The 22,032-nt window shown below is 40.7% G+C and overlaps 1 protein-coding gene across 2 annotated transcripts; it reads right to left on the bottom strand.

Annotated features, from left to right (window-relative positions):
• Positions 1-4,427: 4,427 nt before the first annotated feature.
• On the bottom strand, positions 4,428-21,447 carry LOC148408449 (uncharacterized). Of its 2 annotated transcripts, none has more exons than XM_088440041.1 (12): positions 21,020-21,447; positions 14,120-14,272; positions 13,897-14,004; positions 11,887-12,064; positions 10,756-10,986; positions 10,564-10,670; positions 9,878-10,025; positions 9,744-9,796; positions 9,374-9,471; positions 9,135-9,303; positions 8,495-8,719; positions 4,428-8,332 (listed from the first exon to the last, which is right to left on the bottom strand). In XM_088440041.1, the coding sequence occupies exons 1-12, from the start codon at positions 21,038-21,040 to the stop codon at positions 7,058-7,060; spliced, it is 2,766 nt and encodes a 921-aa protein (XP_088296167.1). In that variant the 5' UTR covers positions 21,041-21,447; the 3' UTR covers positions 4,428-7,057. The 2 variants fall into 2 exon arrangements, with proteins under 2 accessions (XP_088296167.1, XP_088296168.1); XM_088440042.1 differs by having other exon boundaries at positions 8,507-8,719.
• Between the last annotated feature and the right edge of the window lie 585 nt (positions 21,448-22,032).

Here is a 22,032-nt window from a genome sequence, read left to right as displayed (position 1 = left end):
TAGGCGGGACACCTGGATTGATTGTCATGTCCTGAGACGTGTCCAATTTTGGGAAACTCTAAACTCTCTTTTAACCATTTTTTTTTTAATTGAACTCAATAAACGGCAAACTAGTTTTTAAGGGTCAGGCAGCACACTAAACCCTTTAAATTTAAACTAATAATTGAGGCATGAACGCAGTTAATTTGGTTGCCTTGAGATGGTGCTGATGTATTCTTGCCACGCAGAGAACTTGGTTGGTTGAGGTCATTTTATTTGTACGTTTTTATTTTACATTTCCAGCAATCTTGGCATCATTTACAAGTCCGAGGGAGCAATAATATTTATTTTGAGCATGTAAGTTAACTGAGGTTTAGTTTAAGGTCATTCCACTGGATGTGTAATGCTCCATTTAGAAAGGCAAATCCATATTTCCAATTATTTTGGCAAGAGCAATTCAATAGTACTATAATACATTACAGTTCAAAAACAGTAAAATTGTGATGTAACTAATGACTTTATAATGACAGTAATAAGTAATAAATAATGCATTACAGTTATGTAGTGACTAGCCCAACACTGCAGGGGAATTAGAACGCGTCTGATTAGCAGAGGAAGGCTAATAATTAGCTTGTAGGTGCTCACTATTGGCCATTGTTCTATTTTTCATAACAACACAATTCAGGAATCACCTGCTTCATGTTCCAATTCTTGTGCTCTTAATTTGAAAATGTAACATTCCTATCACGGTTTTAAAAGACATTAATTAGATTTGCTAAATGCAAAATTAGCTGGAAAAAATGAGTGACTAAGTAAATTTGAAGGTTTTTGCTACTCTGGTGTGTTCCCGGCACACTGTTTTGTTAGCTTGGGTGAACGAGGGTGTGTCACAGCCACTTGGATAAAAATCATACAAAAACATCCTGTCCCTGTTGAGGAATTTGGCCTATTCTCTCACTTGACGCTAAACCGCAAGCTCCCCGAGACAAATTAGCAAAGGCTCCATTCACGTTAACGTGCACTCTGCTTCACAACGAAATAAATAACACTTGGAAATATGGGCAAATTTAATCCGGCGAATGGCCACGGAGAGCGCTTGTAAATCCTCAGATTGAGGTCACAGCATCCGCTAAAGATGAAAAAAAAAAAAAAAAAGCTTAATTACATTTTGGGATTTTGCAAAACTTGCGTATTTTCGCATGGCAAGGACTTGAAATGACATGTTTGGCTGCTAGTTTAGGCAAAGAGGAGATTCATCTGATGATTTCTTGAGAAGAGCTTGATGTTACTTGTGATGGGAATGTATGGTTTGTGTTGCAATATTCGGACAGTAATATTGTCTGACATATATTATAGTAAGAATAACATCTATCCAAGTAGTAAATATTTCAGTTTTGTACGTTTTTTTTTTTTTAAGAATATACTCACCACATGGCAGCCAATAATTTTAAAAACTTTGCTAAATGCAAACATTTAAATTAAACCTGACAAATTTTGTAATTTTGTGGGGTTTAGTATTTTTTTTCCTCCTCAAATAAAATGACACTTCTTGTAATTACAAGTATTATTTTTAAATTTTTATTATTAATAATAATTTGTATTGTTTTTGACATTGTTTTCTTCAAACAAAGAACAATACGGCAACCCTTTTCTTTAAAAAAAAAAAAAAAGTTATTCTAGTATTACGTCTTAATTGAAACATGTATTTTTTCCAAATTGGTATACATTTTATGCCGAATATTTTGCCTTTCCCCCAAGCATAATCTTTGTAGAAACATGACTTGACAGTCCGTCCATGTTTGCTTGCTGCTTTTTGTGATTGGGCCAAAGCGGAGGTGGGATTTGCCTTTGGACTCGCGCTATTGACCAATGTATTGATCCGTGACACATCTGTCACGGAGGACACATGGCAAATGAACAAAAGACCAGAAAAACACTTTCGCCTTTTGTCTTCCTGTCTACATCCATCCATCCACCTAATTAGAACAGATGCTAAAAGTCTAGCAGACTCTACCAGACTTTTTTTTTTATTTTACACACAAATGAAACGCTATCTATCTATCTATCTATCTATCTATCTATCTATCTATCTATCTATCTATCTATCTATCTATCTATCTATCTATCTATCTATCTATCTATCTATCTATCTATCTATCTATCTATTTTAGCAACCTAGCTAATCAGCCAAGCTAACTAGCTAGCTAGCGAATGTAACGGTCTAGTTTTCCTATGCCGCCCTCTTGCGTGTCATCGTGGTAATGATCGGAAACCAGAATCAAATCTTTACGACCACCTCGAGTTTCTACCATGTGCAGCGATGCTTTAATTTACAGATTGAATTAGTTCTCTGTTGACACATAAATATAAATATTGAACATGCAATTTGAGAACATACTCACCTTTTCAATGGATAGTAAATTCATCCGTTTCAAAATGGCGTTGGATCGACTCTGCAATGTTCAAATGTAATCATTTCTCATTCTTAAATGGCATCCATAAAAAATGTCTACATTACAATACAAGTGAAACAAAGGCGTTTAAAGGATTGACTTTTTTTTTTATCTGTACAGATTAAAATTGAACACCAACAGCAATAAAATCGCAAAAACAAATAGCCAGCCACTGTGTAAAAAAAAGTAAAATACAGTTAAACTACTCACCCTTCGGATTGGTTGTTGAGACAACTCTTAGTTAAACCGTAATCAGTTTTAAATGGCGTTAAAAAGATACCGGTTTCACTGTTACCAATAGAAAACGTAGAGCAATACTGACATCTAGCGGCGTTTTGTGTGAGATAGATAGATAGATAGATAGATAGATAGATAGATAGATAGATAGATAGATAGATAGATAGATAGATAAGACAAAGGGTGGCAATCTTACATGAAAAGAAAACACGTTTTTTTTTATTATCAGAATACTTTTATTATAAATATACAGTGTGTTAATATGGAATGGTACCTGACACTGCCATTCTTTTTTTAAACGCTATTAGGAAGAAAAGGAAAATCTAAAATAACCAAGCTTGTGCTGCAATCGTTAAAATGACACAAATTCATAGTGGGGGGGGGGCAAAATCGCCTAGTGGCAACAAAGTGGATGAAGATGATCTACATATTGGTGTCAGGTGAAACAAAAAAAAAAAACGTGAGGTCAGCCGAGAATGACAATGTGAGAGCGGCTTTCATCTGGGCTCTTCATTTGACAATTTGAAAGGATCTCCTTTCATTTTGTTTAGAATGCTAGCTTTTATAATAATCAGTCATCTTCGAACCAAAATGGCCACCTGTTCTTTTGAACAGAACTTTTTCTAATTTCTGAAACCCAAATCAAATTGCGGATACTTTTTAGATGTTTCTGGATTGAAAGAGGCATTTGCCGTTTCTTCATATTTGATCATGTGGCCACGCTGTTCATTTCTTTTTGGATTTGAGTCGTCCATGTTGACACAGCGCCCCCCGGCGGTGCGGTGCCCATGCCGCTAATTGTCTAGTAAAATCGAAACATTTCAAATCAAAGGTGACAAAGTGTGTTTTGTAGAAAATGTTTGGTTTTAGCTAAACATAAAAATTGCATATGGCCTTTTTTGACTTGATTTCATATTTTTCATGTAATGCTCAACTAGCCGTTTGAGAAAACACGTTGATTTATGGCTGAAAGTTAACCTATGAAAAAAAATTGTCACTTTCAAAAGTTTTTAAGCTATATATAAAAAAAAAAAAATCGACTTCATTCAATTAACTTAATTTCCCCCCCCTCGTATTACTGAAAACGCGTCGCTAGCTATTTTTACCCCCACGGTGCAGCGGAACCCCATATTTGCCTTTTGCGTCATTCAAACACATTAACATTCCCCAATGGCGTGTGAGTATGAAAGGTCCTGCGAATTTCCCCCCCAAAAAGGCTTTACGTTTAAGTCAACCAAGTCAATTTTTCGAAATTGTCCAACTTGGCTCCAACCTAATCAGGCACTTTTTTTTTTCAAGTTTAATCCGCGAGTGTTATATAGTTGTACAAGTTCCTAGTATGAAACTCTCGCTTCCATCCGCAAGCTTTTAGAAATGAACCTAGCAGTTCTGTATTAGGTTTTCGCCTCTCTTTATGTCTCTTTTGTCAAATTGACACCAGCGGGTTAAGTACAGTGCCATTGGAGTCAAATGCTGATCAATGTTGCGCAAAAAAGTGTGCAAAAACACTGGATATACATCAACAACTTTTGAACATGCATATAATAAAAATAAAATGTAAACATTGAAATCTGTAAGGAAAAAGAATGACCATAACCTAACATGAGCTTAAATAATCAAAAAGGAAACAAAAATACTTTTTTTTTTAACATGCAAGAGCCCCCCCCAAAAAAAACAAACAAAAAAACAACAACAAAAAACAGGCGCTCCGCCTCAGTGGCATCTCGTCCAACATAAAACATGCAAAAATGTTGATTAAAAAAAAAATAAATAAAAGAATCAATTGGCACCCAGTGAGCTGCGGCAAAATGAATGCAATGCCACAAAATCTCTTCAAAGTCGCATTTTTTGTTGCCATAAGACCAAATGGGAATAGAACATGCGAATAAAAATGGCAGTCACAAAAAAAAAAGTCCACAAGTATAGGTCCTGTATGGATCAAGTTCATGAGGATTACTATTGAACTTTTTCATTAAAGAACGAAAAAAAACTACAATAATACATACTTTTTTTTTTTAACCCGAATAAGATGTATTTTTTAAAACTAGCATGTGGTAATATCACAAGGGGGAAAAAAAGTTACACAAATATATTTGTAATTTTCCCCCCAAAAATCTTAAGCTTCTTTTTATGACTTGGGAATATTACAATATTCCCAACAATATCACAAAAATTGTAAATAAATTTGTAATATTACAAGAAAAAGTAAGAAAAATGATTGACGCAGTAAGGCGGATTTTTAGTGTCTAAAATTCTGGCATGGGGCGATAAAAAAAACTTGGATTATTGTTTTTAAAACTATGCACTGACACTTTTTTTCTAAAGACTGTTTTACTGTAAAAAATATAGCTTTATTGTCGTAAATATACATTTTTTTCTTACAATAGTGTTTTATAACTATAGCGCAACATTTTTGAGTTCAACATTTTTTACATATGTATCTTAAGATTTTTTTCACATAGAATGCCATCTTCATTTTAGATGATTTACAGGTTTATTGTAATATTGCAAAATTATACTATTTAGATTCAAAAAAGGAAGGTTGCATAACTACAACTTTTACCCCCTAAAATTATGGCATTTTTTTCTTCTGTTATGAGAATTTGAATTTTTTTTTAATATACATCTTATTTCACTTAACATTATGAGTATTCTTGTAACATTTTCAGTGTATATCTTTAACATTTTTTTTCCTGGGATATTAAACATTTATTCCTGATGAAAATGAAGTGAAATAAATTGACTTTCTTTCTTGTAATTCAAAATAATTTGTAGTGTCATCTGTAATTTTCCCCCATTCAATATTAATTTTATTTTCAAAATAGTATATATTTTTTTCTTTTGCTTACATTATCACACTAATTTTGGCTCCCAATATTATGACTCTTGCAGTAAATTGACATCATACATCCTGATTTTTCTTTTTTTGTAAGATTTGTTTTCCTCATAAAAGTGAACCTTTTCATTCATGTGATTTTTTTAAATCTTTTATTTTTTTGGTAATTTTGGATTTTCTGTATGATAATTGACATTATCGTCTTAGATTATGACACGACTATTTTATTAATTTCCACGAAATATGATTCATTTCTATGGAGTGTCACAACATCTGAGTGAGTTGTGGCATTCAGTTAGTTTTAGTTAGTTCATAAGTTTTTTCTTTTTCCCCTTTCCTGGTAATATTACAATTTTATTCTAATGACGACAGATGCCTTAGCACTCAATAAATAAAAAAATCGAAACGACGGAAAGAATCATCCGTAATGAACCCGACGGAAAATGAGGTGTTACATAAACAAGACTGCAAAACAAGGGAAAATAAAGTGACACCGCGGGACGTGCTCCACCATCGCTGGAAGCATTTTGGGCTTGTACTTTGTAGTGTGTGTTATGCGTGGAGGTTTGAGTGTTGGCGCGGCAACAATATGGCAAGCGCTACACAATAGGGAAAAAAAAACAGCACCAGCAGGTCATTGTCAAGAATGCGCAGTAGTTGGCTTCCGCTAATCCCAGAAAAAAAAAAAAAAAAAAGGATGACAGGAGTATAAATATGGAGGTGTGCAAATTGAAACCATGAGGTCTACAGATGATTTGAAAAGAAAAAGGCAGGAATTAAAGGGACACCTTGACATTTCAAGTCTTATTTTTACCTTGACCTTCACAAAGCATTACTGGAGCGGCCAGGATGTCCTCGAATGAGTACACTAGGACTTGTATGAGTCCAATGAGGGAAACATGCTGGCATTAACACACTGAATATGTAAGTAAACACATACAAGATGGTGTGTTTTTGTGTGTGTATACTATGTATATATATATGTATATACATATTATACCATGTATGTATATATATATATATATTTATATATATATGTTTTTTTTTGGCCGGCGTGCTGATGTCAAGGTACCCCTCTAAAGCAAAGCGAAGCCGGCGATGCGCGCGGGCCCCTTAAGGCACGTTTGTGTGTTGGTAGTCCACTTACCGATATAATGTCTAGCTAAGTGATGAGCAGGACGTAACGCAAGCAGCTCTAATGCCAGGACACCTCCCGAGAACATTTTTTTTTTTTCCTACAAGGAAATAACTGCGATTCCAAAGGAGAAGCCGATTCTTAAAAAGACGCCTCGATGACATCACGTCACGCGTACACGTTTTCCATTGAGCTTGGACTTAGTGATAGATCCTATAGTGTTTCTTTTGAAGAATGGCCAGGCTGCGCGGTGGCAGTGCTTTTTCAAGACTTTCTGCTTCTTGCCAAAAACTAAAGGAAGGATTTGTGATTGTCTGTGCGTCTGAGCGCACATGTTGGCCTGGGACATTCATGAAAGACGCTCCCGTCCTCGAAATTCCAAATCCACAAAATTCATACTACGTCGGCCTGCTCTCTTCAGCTCTGCTGAGCCAGGACCAGAGCGGAGGCCTGGGTCAAAACGGGGCCGGGGCGGCCCTTTGAGGCTTCCATATCACAATTTTCCACGCCGGCTCTCATCTGACGGCCAAAGTCCTCCATTTCGTCCAGTGACGAGGCGTCCGCTTCCTGGTCGGCGTCCTCGTTGAGGGTCTCCACCTTTCCTACCCGTTTGCTTACGGATTCCGAGTCGCGGACGACCGTCTCCGTCGGCGCCGCGTCGACTTCTTTCGGAAGCGTCAGGGTCCTCTGGCTTTCCGCCCCGGAACCCGAAGGAAGAACTTTGCCCAATCTGATGGCGCCGACATCCTCATCCAGTTTCACCTGGAACGGGGGCAAGCCCAGCAGGAAGGCCCTGATCCTGCTGGGGGAGCTCAGGTCCGCCGGTTCCTCCTGGTTTTTGGCCAGCGGCTGTTGGCACCGGCCCCCGGCGGGCCCCGGAATGGGGCACCCGGGGCCGGCGCCCGGGCCGAGGTCCTGGCCGCGCTTGGAGACATCTGCTTTGACTTTCTTAAGAGCGGGCGGCTGCTCCGTCGCGTCGGCGGGGGGCGGAGCCAGCTCGGTCGGATCGGCGGCGGCTCTCTTGAGCACGTAGCGCTTGCTGAGGTTGAGCGGCAGGGCCTGCTCGGGCGGGCAGGGCGGTTTGCCGCCCAGGTCCTGGGAGAGCGCCTCGGACAGGCGGCGGGTGAAGCTTTGGAATTGGGTCGGGTCCAGGCGAGTCCTCATCAGCTGGCGGACTTGGACGCTGCAATCCAGGTCCAAAGGTAAGACCCGGAGGGGAGGCAGAGGGTGACGGTTCCGAGCGCTCTCGTCCACTTTGTGGTGCTGCTGAATCGGGCGGGCCGAGGGCGGCTGGTCTCCGCCGGCGAGGGGCGTGTCCGGAGTTGCGTGTTTGGCTTGGAGGGCGTAGATAGTGGCGTGCGGCTGACTCGGCTCTCGCGGCGTCCGGGCCGGGCTCTCCGTGACCCTCTGGAAGCCCGCGCGGTTCCGGAGCACGTCCAGGGGACACAGACCTTTAATGGGGCTGAAGCCGCTCAGCGATCCTCCCACAAAGTGGCGCGGCAGCGCGGAGAGCAAGACGCCCGGCGCCAGCACCGCCGACTCCACGGCCCGATCCTTGGCCGGAAAGGAGAGGAAGGAGGAAGATATTGGGTGGAGATCTGGGGTGAGGGGCACGTTAATAGGGAGGAGGGGAGCCTGGATGGGCTGTGGAGTGGGACAAGGGAGCGCCTGAGGGGAGGGACTGGGGAGCGCCTGCGGGAGAAAAGGAAAATGGTTGCAATCTTGTTTGCTTCCAAAGAATTGCCTGCAATTTTGACATATTCAAAGAGCGCAATCTGGGTTTTGAACTCATTGACTACCATTGATGACTATAGGTATAAAAATGCAATTTTATTCCTGTGGCAGAGCACATACCAAAGCTGGTACCTGCTGCGGCGGAGGTGACGGCGTGCTGCCGTTAGGCACGGGTCCATTGGCGCCGGTTGCCGGAAGGACAACCTGGGGGGAGTCCGCTTTGACTTTGGCTTGTTGCTGAGCCAGCAGTTTGGCCTGTGCTAGCAGCGTGGCCTTGTTGCGCTTGCCGGGCGGCCGGCCTCGCCCGCGCTTCACCACCAACGTGGCGCCGTCACTGCCGCTCATCTTTAAGGCAAGGCAACAATTGATTTAAAAAAAAAAATCCTGCAAACTACATTGCGAGTGTAAAACGCAACCTTTTTTCAATTCTGTACTCGCCTGCGGGAAACCTACTGTACGTCACTAATGACAATGTGTAAGACCTAACAAAAGAAATGCGTACGCCATTTTGCAGAGAGGTCAATAGAACACAATTTAGCAATAATTTGCTTTTTGTTCCAATTCATTTAGTCGTAATTTAAAAAGGGAAACTGGTTTTGTACACTGAGAAATACAGTAATAGGTACCACTCAAAAATCTTTAGAATTGCCTCCAGCAAAGCACGACATGTGGCCGCTCGACTTTTGCTACCAAGATGAATCACAACAGTTATTAGAGAGGAGGCATTTATTTGAGGAAATGTGCTGTGTGCTGGTATTACCGTGGCAGGTGGAGCGGCCATCTTGGCTTTGACTTTGGGTCCAGGTTTCCTGCCCCGCGGGAGCGGCTTCCTCCCTCGAATGCCTCTGGGCTTGACTGGCAGGGTGCATTGTGGGAGTTTGAGCTCCACGCCTCCGGCGATCAGGTGCTCTTCATATGGCAGCATCAGCCTGAGACCAAAAGACACGTTTAAAAAACAAAACAAAAAAAAGATACGCTATAAAAGTGGCGGAGCGGGACCTTTCATAGTGTCTCCTCGTACAGGTTGCGGCACTGGTGCTGCCGGGACACCCGCCCAACTCGTTGTAAACCACCTTCCACATGCGATCCGACGTCACCTGGGACACGTGAGGAATGCACGTGAGGAAAACAAAATAAGCTTCACGGTAAACGGGCATGCTTGTTCAGCGCTTCTCAGACATGAAGCAAATCTCACTTTTTTCACGCGGTAACATGGAAGCTACATTTTCAAATGAAGAGAAAATGAATCTGAACAGGAAGTTATCAATTGTTTAAATTGGGTTCTGGGAGACAAACTTGCTCCACTTGTGCTCAAGGCACATAGTCACATGCAGGTTCTTTCCCAAAAACACGATTGTGTGCACGTCACCTTTTCGTATCCTCCTAAACGCTGGACCACCGAGTACATGAGGAAGAGGTCAACTGGGGTAGGAGGACAGAGCGATGAGTTAAAACCTTCGCAAGCGGTGAAGGACCGAGATATGATCGCTGAAGCCAACTCACTCTTCTTGAAGCCCAAGTTGGGCACTTTGTGGATGGGCGAGCCCTGCCGCTCCATGAAGGCGAAAAGCTCGTCCAGGAAGAGCTGCTCTTCGGGGTGGGGGAGCCAGCCGCCTTCGCCGCCCACCTCCACGCTGCCCATCACGTTCTCCTGAAAAAGACGACGCGCCGAGTGGGCTTCATGGGGTCGAGGTGGAAATTTTTTACTATTTTCTCCACTTTTTCCAATGTGCAAGCCAAGTTTAACACATACTGCTTCCGATTCAATATTTATCTAAGTGTAAGCAAAGCGTGGAGAGTCTCTGGCAACGAAAAGAACACGTGCCATTGCAGTGCAATGTAATTTTAGTTACACCCAGGCAGTCATTCGTGCATGTACCACTAGAGGGAGCTTAAATTATTTTAGATAGCCAACCAGCTGAATGAAAAGGAAGTTCCTTTGAAAATGAGAGGTAAATTGTTTACATGTAATTTAAAAACTGGGTTTTGATGGATTTATTGAGGTAGTTGCTTATTTCAGAGCATATTGTCATTGGTTAATCTGATTGCATTGTCATGTCAACAGGATTAGAAAATTTGCTTTTACCAACCATTAGGAAGTAGCATTAGCCGCAATGTCCCAAAAAGAAAAAAATAATGATATTACAACATGAAGTAAACTGCAGACGCCAACGTGGATTGAAACAAACCTTCATCCTTTCGATCCAGGATTCCGAGTGGCCGGAGGTGGGCGTGTCTCTGCCGTCACGGCCTCGTCTCTTGCGAGGTCGTCCCCGGAGGCTAAAAGATGGATCTCCTGCAGTTAAAAAAAAAAAAAAAAAGTCCTAAGAAGGGCCTAAAGGGATGAGTTACTGTTAATATTCTGAAGGGGGGGCAGTTACGGAATTGCCAGCTGAAGCTGAGGTTGCCTTCCAGCGTGGGATGGTGGAAGGTGTCCCTGCAGTACATCAAGCGCGTGCTGGGCGTCACCCTGACGCCGCCCAGCGCCAGCAGGTGAGCGTCCTGCAGCGTAGGGCCGCGGGCGCCGTCCTGGATGCGTCTCTGCAGCGAGCGGTAACGGCAGTACTGCGGGTAGCTCAGGACTTTGACGCTCTGGCACTCTCCCGCGCCATCTAACGGGCGCACAAAAATACACACACAGTTTTTGGAATGGACCGATGGGCCACGTTGATGAAATATTTTAAACTGGATTTTTTATACTGAAATTACCAGGAGCTAACCAATCACTTAAAATCTTATTTTATCCTTTTTATTGTTTCACAATGAAGTAACAGAACAAAAATTAATGAGAAAAATATAGAACATAAAAGTGTTTCTCAAAAGCATTTTTTTTTTCTTATTTAATAGGAGAGGTGTAATGATTAATTGAGCATTTAGTGTGCTTGCTCTATAATTTCTTTCTTTTTATTGTGTTCTAAAATATTGCAACGTGTTTAAACCAGGGGTGTCAAAATCATTTTAGCTCAGGGGCCGCGTGGAGGAAAATCTATTCTCAGGCGGGCTGGACAGCTACAAATCATGTTATATAACTTCAAAACAATCAATTACACGTAGATTTTTGTTATGCACATCCGGCTTGGTCTCAATTCATCTGCCCTATAAAGTGTATCCAGCAAATAGCATTTTACCTTAAATTGCATGGAATTAATGGATATTTCATATCATTTTTTCAATTCCTTCATAAAATACATATTTTAGAACACCTAATAAGATGCATTCAGCAGCTCTCACCACTCCAACGCGCTTCTGCTTCTCCAACACCTGAAAATATGCCAACTCTGTAATGCATATTGGTATTGACACAAAACTCTGCTTCTCTTGATTTCAAAATTCGTTGGAATTAAGTTGCTAACGCAAACGGCTCAGGAGTTATGGTGATTTGAAAAATATCTTATGAGCCGTTTAAACCTCTTTGTATCTGGCCCAAGGGCCGTATTGTAGGCACCCATGATTTATGTGTTCAATATAATCAAGGAATCTATCAATTGAAAACCAAACAAGGCATTTCTTACTTTCACTTTTGTCCTTCAGAGGCTTGTAGTCGTTTGCGTTGCAATCGGCGGCGTGCGGCCCCTTGCGGAGCCCGTTGGCGGTAGCTCTGCTACTCCAGTCCGGCGGCTCGGCACAGCGCCACTGCACAAGGTCCTCCACTCGCAACACCATCTTTCGGGACACGGCAAGAACCTCGTCCTGCGCAAAGACAGCAATAGGAAGTCAGACATCCACCTCATCAACACACCTTATTAATATAGGGTTTTTTTTTCATTATTATAAACGCCTAATCAAATATTTTTCTTTGATGGGATGTGGAATATATTTATGCAGGCCTGCACGTTACAATTATATTAATACCCAATTAATCCAGTGGTCCTCAAATGAAAAATTTGAACAAGGTTTCTAATGGAATGTATTTCTTTTCTAATTAAGAGCAAATGAATTGGAACATGTATAAACTTATAACTAAATGACATTAGTGACTCCTGTGTCAAACATCAAATGACTTTACACAGCGTTTTGTCTTTTATACAGACTTGGATGGCACAGCACTCAAAGAAAAGATGCTTTACTCCGGTCAGAGATCACTACTAGTCAAATACTTTTTGACTTGTGAAGATCTTATGGTGATTAGGGCTATACAAATAAACACATTTGAAGTGACCGACCCAGATACCCCAGCCCCCCCATCCCAGGCCGCTTCCAGGTGGGAGTTCCCGCATTCCTGCCCCCTACGGCAGCCAAAGGCGTCAGCTCATTAACATAGTGTGAGGCGCTGGGGGAGGAGTCTCAAAGGGGGAGTGGAAAAAAAAAGTTGCATTCATTCAATTCCGTTTACCTGCTGAGATTTATAGTTGGGCCGCTCAGTGCTGCAGTGCGTCAATGTTTCTGCTGTGTGCAAAGCATGGCGGGCCCAACAGAACAAGCTCCAGGAGTTTCCCACCCACAAAAGGAGAGCTAAATAAAAGGCACACTCCAAGTTGGGAATGACTTCAATTCCTCCTCAAACACTTGTGGAGGCCGCGTTCCAGCACCAAGGTTTTGAGAAGACCTTCTCGACGCATTCCTCGGATCATTTTTCTTTTAATATTTTTGTCTTGAGATTGTCAGTAATTACGAACCGAAACATGAGCAGACGTAATGTACAGCTAAGATCATCAATATATATTTGGTTTCATTTTATTGTCTTGTTGTGTTACTGTCACTAGACACACGGGTGCGCGTTTTTATATCGGCCGCATTCTTATTTAAAATAACTGCCATAATGGGACGAGCTAGAGGGCGAAAATCGGTTGGCTGTTAGCAGCTAACAGCAGCTCGTGTTTGCTGAGGTTATTGTGGCATTAGTTTCAATAAAAGAAGCGAGCAGACTGAACCAACGTCCGAGTCCATCCTTGTTCACGCACAGGAAGTTTACGAAAAATGAGAGGATCGTGTAAAGGTTCTGATATCTCCAGCTGACTCACATAAGAATGCATTGGTTTGAGAACATGGAAAGGTATTCCACTGAACTGGTTTATTAATTGTGGTCTTTTAGCATATATATAGTACACACAATCATAAACTCGAGCAGTGTTGAGGAAAAAAAGGGAAAACAACTGCTTCGAGCGCATCCAACATTACACTTGGTGGGGGGTTCACAGGCAGCTCACAATGTGGGAAATTTGAAAAATGCTTAATTTAACATGCAACAAATATATAACTTATGAATATGAACTCGCGAAAACATTAAGAATTTACGTTGAAAAGGACCCCAAAATTAAGGGTGGGTCCCATACACAGTTGTGTCTTATATTTGGGGAATTACGGTAGCTGTTAATGCTTTTGATATTATTAGATGGGTTTTAACAGCAACAGAACGGGTTTTTCTCCCTGAATTAAAAAAAAAAAAGACAAATAATTTGCATGCAAAATATTAAGGTCCAAGCCCCGCACCACAATGCTGGTATTGAAGGAAGTGGCTGACCCCCCCACCCCCACATCACACACGCGCCCCTCCCTTTCCCCATCCGTGACCTTTCGCCTACCTCCCCATGCTCCCGGGTTCGACCCTTTGGCGTGTCTTCAGGCAGGAAGTAGAGTCTGGCGCTGGCCAGGCGGTGGCGCTGCATCTGGTCTTCCCACAGCAAGGTCACCTGCACGCCAAACATTAGGCGTCGGAAACTGACATTTGGGGATTGCGCCTCCGACCGAAGGATTACGCTCAGAACGATGGCGAATTTTCCCGCGCTAGCATTTAGTAGGCCTCACCTCGGCGATGCAGACGGGATCGGCCGGCCCGCAGCGAACGAAGTAGAACTCGCCCAGGCGCCACACCTGCACGGGGTCGTCGGCCGCGCTCTTGCTGCCCACCGACTTGTAGAAGGCGTAGCTGCCTCGCTGGCAGGAAGGAGCACCCAACCACTGTTAAAAGCACACATGAAAAAACATCTTCGGCATTTTCATTTGCGCAAATCTGCCGAAAGTCAAAATCACAATGAAGTAGGAGAAGGAAGAAGAATATTTTCATTTTTCTCTGCTCTTAACTTCATCTCCGAACCAACTACGATCACCTGGATGACTTTGAACCTGGACAAGTTCCTGAGCGCCGGTCTTCTCACGCGTCTCACATTCGTTTTTGGTCTTTACCCGAGGACTCGTTGGATCTCGTCTACTAAGTTCTAGTGTACTCATTCGAGGACATTCGGGTCTTTCTACTGATATCTCGTGTGTTTGGCTAGGATGCGTTTTACTTTGTTGTCTTGCAGAGACAAAACGGACACCAGGTTGTCTCGCGGGGGAATATGCATAAGACAAAAAAAAATCTACACGTTGGAACTTCCTTTTTTTCTTTGCTATGGTGAGAAGCGATATGAAAAAACGCAGGTCTTGCACGGGCGCCGCATTGTAACGTGGCAAAAAAGGTGACGGACGTGGAGAAATAATGTTAAAAATTAACCCCTGCATGTGAGCAGCTCCTGATAGCGACTGTAAATAGTATATGTGCGTGAGTGTGTGACAATTGCGCACCAGACGCTTTTGAAATGACTCAACTGCGGCCCATTAGGCCAAATGACGCATTGCCCGCTGTTATGCCAATCGTACCAAGAAGACTTCTCCTAGGGCACAACGATGCCGAATATAAATCTGAGTGCAACGGGGGCTTTGTCTGATCAATATATTCAAAATATTGAGACAGGTTTTCAAGCGGATGCTGATAATGGCTGATATTTTTTAATAACATTGTTAGCTAGAAAACATTCTAGTTTGTCAACATTTACCTGATAACTATAGTACATTGAAATTATTAATAAAGTATCAATTGTACTCATAAAAAAGTAGATTAAAAGTCAAATATCAAAATACAATATTTACAAGGGGTGTGCCAAAAAAAATAAAAATAAAAAATCGATTCTCATCAGAATCGGGATTCTCATTTACTACGACTAAAATCAATTTATTATGTCCCTAAATCGATATAATATTTCAAATGAAATAAATCACTGCGCTTCCTGGGAGAAGGGTGCAATAAAATTTTGTGTAGTGAGCCCAAAACCACCGGGGGGCGCTAGGGGACAACTTACGACATTTGCAAGCGCACCGTAATTTTGAATGCGCTGGAAGCAGCTGTTTTTCGTTTTCCTCGCGACGCGTTTCGAGTTCATTTGACCATAAGTACCCAAAGTTGAGCAGCATCCATGTTTTGCCATGTTTACGGTTGTGTGTATATACCAAATGATCGCAATTGAGGAGTCGGAAGGAGGAGGAGTTCTCTAACCGGTGCACTCTTAACTGAATCAGCTGGAGACATCAGAACTTTTTCCTCTCGGTTTTATTAATATTACTGCGTGTGAACTCGGACGTTGGTTCAGGCTGCTCGCTTCTTTCATTGGAACTAAACCAGTAACAATGTCGTGAGCTGCTGTTAGCTGCAACAGGCACTTGACGCTAACAGCCGACTGACGTCTTCCTCCTCTAGCCTGTCCCATTACGGTAATTATTTTAAGTAAGAAACCCATATAAAAATGCACATCCTTGCGTCAAAACTCGCCTTATGCGGCTGACCGATCAATCTTCCTCGAATGCTGTCGAACTAAAAAAAAAAGTTACCGTTTAAAGGACTCACCCATACGTTTGCCCTTTATTTTTGGAAAGAAAAAGTGTGTCTTTTATTTGGGGAACTACGGTAATCAATGTGTTAAGTGTGTATGGGTGGAGTCGCAAATGCAGCTACTTCTCATTTACTGAAACGTCACGGCTTGAAAAATAAAGCCAAATAAAGTGCTTATTGTGCATTTCCTGTATGCTTGGACAAGCGCGCGTACATTAGAGCAACCAGTCGTTCCTGTTTGGCTCGCCATTGTCACGCCTGCCTCCCGACTTCCCTCCCCGCTCTCCCCGCCCGCTTGCCCAAATGCACAATATTCTCAAATTCTCACTCTTGCGCCCATCAACCACAATCAGCTCCCCCCACCGCCCTTAAAAAAGAACCGCGCCGTACACCCCCTCCCCCACTGCATTAGCAACCCTTCCCCCCAGCCTCCCCCCACGCGCCACAGTTCTGCAGACAAGCTGCAGCAGGCACCGAATCAATTTAGAAATGAATTTTTTTTTTAAAATGTCAGAGCTACAAATACAAATTTGGAAACGTGGAAAGGGGGGGGGGGGGGCAAACTGGTGACGTGGGAGTCGCAGCGGCCTCAGAGAAAAAGAAGGCCCAGAGGGAAACTTGTAAAAAAAAAAAAAAAACCCTCCCAAACCACAACAAAGTCTCTTTCTTTTCAGTCCACGCGATATTAATCTCCCCCGATGTCTAAGAAAAAAAAAAAAAAAAAAACAAGGCGAGGCACACGGTGAACAGCAAACACATCCGCAACTGAAAGCAAGAATAAAAATACCATACATGTGGGAAGACTGCAGCCATATTCTAATGACACACTGAGGACAAAAAAAAAAAAAAGAAAGCAAGCACAGGGTACTAATAAATACCCAGAGGAATAGAAATGATGTTTTCAAATACAAAATGACAAACAACAGTGACAATATATTGATAGAAGCGAGCATTAAAACAAAAAAAACAAACAAAAAAAAAAAATTTGAACTATATTTCTATAACCCCAAAACAAAATGGTGAATTGTGTGGTGTAAAAAGCATCACCAAACTGAGTAAGATATGAATTTGAAGGAGCGTTATTTTCCTAAACAAACATCATTTATGCCCAAAAGCAAGCGGTATTAATACAAGATCATCTCAGTAAATAATGAGAGAAATAACAAGCTTATATGTGATGCATTCCCACAAAATCAGACCTATGGAAATTAAAAATGAGGTATTGCTAGTTTTAATTTTACACTCAATTTTCATTTCTCGAAACGTTTTTTTTCCACGCATTGTCCGCATCATCTACTAATCCTTCATTTTCATACACACACACACACACACACACACACACAAAAAAATGCTCTTTACTTTGACTGAATGGCTGGGAATAATCATTATGTTCATATTAATCCCTGGGGGAAATTTTGACGAAACTAGGGCTTTTTGATGTTTTGATGTGTAGCATCAAAGGAAAAGCATCCAAAAAATATTGCATGGATTGTCAAACCATGACTCCTTTCAACATACCACACTGTCGTCCCTTCTAAATGCTTGCAACAGGAGGTGGAGAGGTACACCCTATAGGTGTCAAAATTAGCCCATGTCGGGCTCATTTACTGCCATTAAAAATCGAAAAGATTGTCAATTTTGGACATATTGAAAACACAATGTTTTATCGTGTATTTCCGACGATTTTTTGCACGAATCCTTTCAACGGCAACTCGCAAACAGGATGCAATGGAAATTTTTGTGTTGGCACCCCTTGCGGACAACCTATGCATTTGCATGTCTTTCAATGACTTTGATAATTGGCTTAGCCTGGAATCCCATAATGCAAAAGTCTTCAAAAGTCATAACACTCTAATATAAAAAAATTATACATTTTTAAATATATAAAATTTTATAAAGGCCTTCCGACAGAAACTGTAACTACAATTTGGCCCATAAAATAATGAATTTGACCCCCTTGATCTAAGGGAAGCTGCACATTTATTATTTTTGTCGCTCAAATAATGAAACATTGTAGTGCTTTTTGCTGTGGTTGTTCGTACGACCGAGGCTATATCATGGAATCTGTGCGGTCTTACAAAACGTACATTTGTCACTTAATACAATAGATAAATTAATAAAACATTGTGTCGCTTGACAAAACTTGTTTATGGCCCATTGTCCACTTTAGTACGGAAAAGCTAAATAAAATCAAGCAACTTGACAAACAAATGCAACATTGTGTTGCCTTGACAAACTATACTTTTTTTTTTTTATTATAAAACAAGAGCTGAAAATATTGGATGTTTTTGCCACTGGAGACGATTCTTTAGACAAATAAAATGTTGTCGTATCCTGATACATAAAGGATTTTTATCATGCGGAATTGCACTTTGTAAATATTATAAATAAGAGTCATTTGTGATTACAGCATAAAACAAATGAATTTTGTCATTTTAACTGCTCCTTTCCCCTAGTATGACTAAATAAACAATAATAATTAGTAATAATCTATTTAAAAGTCTGTAAATCAGTATTCGGGCTTGAATGGTGGGTCTCTTGAACTCATTCAATCCCAAAGACGTATTTTTCTCAGAGTCCAGACATTCGACCCTCCCCCCTTTTTTTTTTCAAGTGCTTGACCAAAGTAGCATCTAAAATGGCTGCTACTAAATGAATACATACTTAAGTGACCAATCGAGTAAAAAAGTACTAAAGTAATAAAGGACTTTTGCTAATTATGTAATAAAAGAAGCAATTACTTTTGGCGAAAAGTACTAAAGTAATTGATGAGTCTTGGTACTAAAGTAATCTGTGATTTTAGCCACTAAGGTACTAAAGATGGTAACTAATTTATTCAGCACTTGAGAAATCTCGAAAATAATTGATTTTGTTATCCCATTATATAGTACTTTCAAAAAATGAGTTAAAGATGCAAAAAATAAAAGTAAAAAAAAAAATCATCTTTTTTGTTTGTTTCAGGCAGAATATGCAAAAAAAATGCTCTAACGGTACATAAATGAAACACTGAATTCAATGTTCACACCGTGCATAATGTTACAATGGCTTCAAGTTTATTTTACTATACATTTTAAAGACAATACATTAGCGTGTCAATTTTTTTCTTAGTGCCTGTTTTCAAGGAATTATTTAGAAACATTCTCTATTGTGAGAAATATATTTTAATTCAAAATATTTTTCAGTGCAGTACTTTTTTTCCCTCAATAGTTAAGCATGATAGAGCATCTCGGTATTTACCATGCACTTTAAGATCAAAATCTCTGCCTTCTTTTTGATAAACTACTGTACTTTTTTTTTTTTAAAGTGGCACACGCTACAGCAATAGATAAATCGTTTTGATGTCTTAAATTATTGCGTTGTTTTCCAATATTTGTTGTTGTCGAAAAGAAGTTATGCAAATACAGCTAGAAAAAGTTGCCATGAATACAATATTTTACCAGCCCACAACATAACAATTTTGAACATTAGCATAATTCTTTCCGTCTCTTTTGAATCATTTATCAGTCCAAAAGAGCAGGAAAAAGAATCTAGAACAAAACTCCAGCCAGCGGGCGAACAGAACGTACATTCTACATGTATTTAACTTAATTACAGTGAAGCCATGTGATGAATAGCAACATGAGCGTATGATAAACATACCATTATCCATTACAAGAATTTCATGCAGCAACCTTCAATCTTCCTGAACTTTTTTTTTTTCTTTCTTTTTTAGCCCCCTCCCTCGTCCAGGGCCTTTAGGGGAGGTGGCTAAAGAAAAAGATTGCTCAGCTCAGCCTAGTGGTGGAAATGAGGCAGGAAAATAAAAGCCACATAAAGTAATCTCAGGCCAGTCTCCAAATGTGAACACACACACACACCAGTTTCAGATGGAAACCCTTAATCTGCTTGCGTCAGTGCTCGTGATATTTTCAGAGAAATAAAATGCTAAGACATTTTCTTCAAGCTGCCTTTGAATATTAATAAGAGAATGATACATGGACAAGTTAAAAAAAAAAAAAGAAGCTAAGAGTATTGACCTTGGCTATATCCTGTTATTCAACACCACAAGGAAGAAAAACAGCAGTGAATTCATTTTACGTTTTTATACATAAATACAACAAAATGGGAATCAAATGTAAATGTTGAAATAAATTAATTTTAAAAGATGGGTTTGTCTGTTGATTTTAGATACCACCCCCCCTTCAGATAAAATCCTGTTATTTCTGCCTTAATATTAGCATTCCTTTGAAAAATGTGGTAATTATAGTCGACACAAAATGTCGGAGCTTCACAATATTATTCCACTCCTCGCTTAACACCAACGGCACAACTCAACCTCGCCCAGGTCGAGCTATTTTTACATTTTCAAAGATAAAAAAATAATATCTGCTTTGTTTTATATTATAACGATTGCTAGCTTGCGGCTAGGCTAAGCTAGCTGTATAGCTAGGCAAAAAAAACAGGGTTGCTTTAAAAGTTTCCTGTATTTTTTTTTCTTTATTTTTTTTTAAACGATAAATGTTATTTTATTTCGATAATATGTGCTTCGCCGTGGGTGGGTGGGGAGTGATCGGCTAGCTTAGTCGAGAAATCCAGAGGGGGGGCTCGAATGTCGACACGACCACACAAAGAAATTAATCATTAAACACGACGGGAAATATCAAGAAATTATTACACGGGGATTTTGAACGTGCTGCCAATGGGGGGGGGGGGGGGGGGGGGGGGGGCAGTCAGGCTTCAGCTTGCTGCTGTGCCACGGTCGAATGTTTGAAAGGGGGGGGGGGGGGGGTAGCCAAATTTGAGAATATTATTCATACATATGCCACGTTTCAGGCAAGGGGGAAAAGTTGGAATAAAAGTTGAAATTGTGAGTCACAGCAACTCTATGTGTGTGTGTGTGTGGGGGGGGGGGGGGGGGTGCAATCAATGCGATATGGTCAAAGTAAATGAAATAAAACTCGAAATTCGAGGCTTAATTTATCGACGATTAATCCAACAAGGCGAGCAACGGCGAGGAAATCGGCTCATACGAATCGCGGGGTGTAATAAAAAAAATTAATGTGTATAAATATTTTTTTTACCTGTATTGCATTGTGCTCCATTGCAGTTCTGCATTCCCTCTATGAGGCCCCTCTCCGGTTACACCGCCGGGACTCGCCGTCACACAAACAAACGCACCACCGCCGACCCACACACACACACAAAGTCACAAAATTAAAAATAAAAAAATAAAATCCTGCTTACTTTCTTTTTGATAGAAATATAGCAGGCGCTAGGCGTGGCCAAAGTTTGCCAACTTAAATGTTAATATAAAAAAAATATTTCCTCCACCGATGAGCAATCGACTTCGATAAATCCTCCTCGATTTCATTTGAATTTTTTAAAATGTAACGAATGAACGCGAGTATCCATATAAGGAATCCATTAAGCCGTCCGGTTGGTAATATTGTCGAGTTATATCGGGAAATTAGGAAGAAAAAAATAGTTGTGCTGATCCCAGAGCTGCCTCTGTGTCTCTCTCTTTTTTTTGTGTGTGTATGTGTGTTCGTGTGCTGTTAGCCCACTGCGCATGCGCGAGGCTGAACGCATGGCGACGATTTCCAGTGGTCGTAAAGCTTGAATGCCTGCAAGGAAAGAGAGCGAGGGGGGAAAAAAAGGAAAGCTGAATATATATGAAGGAAAATGTTGCCGGGAGATAAATGCACATGATTTAAACAATATATAAATTTATTTTTACAGCATTATGTTTGATATAGTATTTGGGACTATATGAATGTTATTTTTTGGAGGGGGAGGGTTGAATGAAGGCATTAATGACAGCATCCATTGTTCATGCCTGCAAATATGCAGCCTGCCATTTTCTGATAAACCCAGCTGAAAATGAAGCAGAAAAGTAGCACACACACGCTTATTTTTCTTGTGGAAAAAAAAGTTAATACTTGGATGCTTTCCAAATTCAGACTAGATTCATTGCTACGACTTTTATAAGGATGCAGTCTGCAGAAAAGAAACATTTAACTCTTTCTTAACCATGCTTTACTGTGTTTTGTGAAGGCTCATTTATTTTAAATAAGCACCTCCATATTCGGTGTTT

Source organism: Hippichthys cyanospilos, chromosome 18 (genome assembly GCF_059441005.1).
Source record: "Hippichthys cyanospilos isolate Australia breed blue-spotted pipefish chromosome 18, RoL_Hcya_1.0, whole genome shotgun sequence".
NCBI classification, from domain to species: Eukaryota; Metazoa; Chordata; class Actinopteri; order Syngnathiformes; family Syngnathidae; genus Hippichthys; species Hippichthys cyanospilos.
Note: the sequence above shows the minus strand (reverse complement) of the source record. Positions and strands in the feature narration are given on the sequence as shown.

Bases quoted from the DNA above. Each gene is read 5' to 3' on its own strand.
- LOC148408449 (XM_088440041.1), bottom strand. From the start codon at position 21,040: ATGGAGCACAATGCAATACAG. The intron at 9,797-9,877 runs GTGAGTTGGCTT...CTCCTACCCCAG, and splicing joins CAACTTGGGCTTCAAGAAGA to TTGACCTCTTCCTCATGTAC. The intron at 8,333-8,494 runs GTATGTGCTCTG...TTTCTCCCGCAG, and splicing joins CGCAGCAGGTACCAGCTTTG to GCGCTCCCCAGTCCCTCCCC.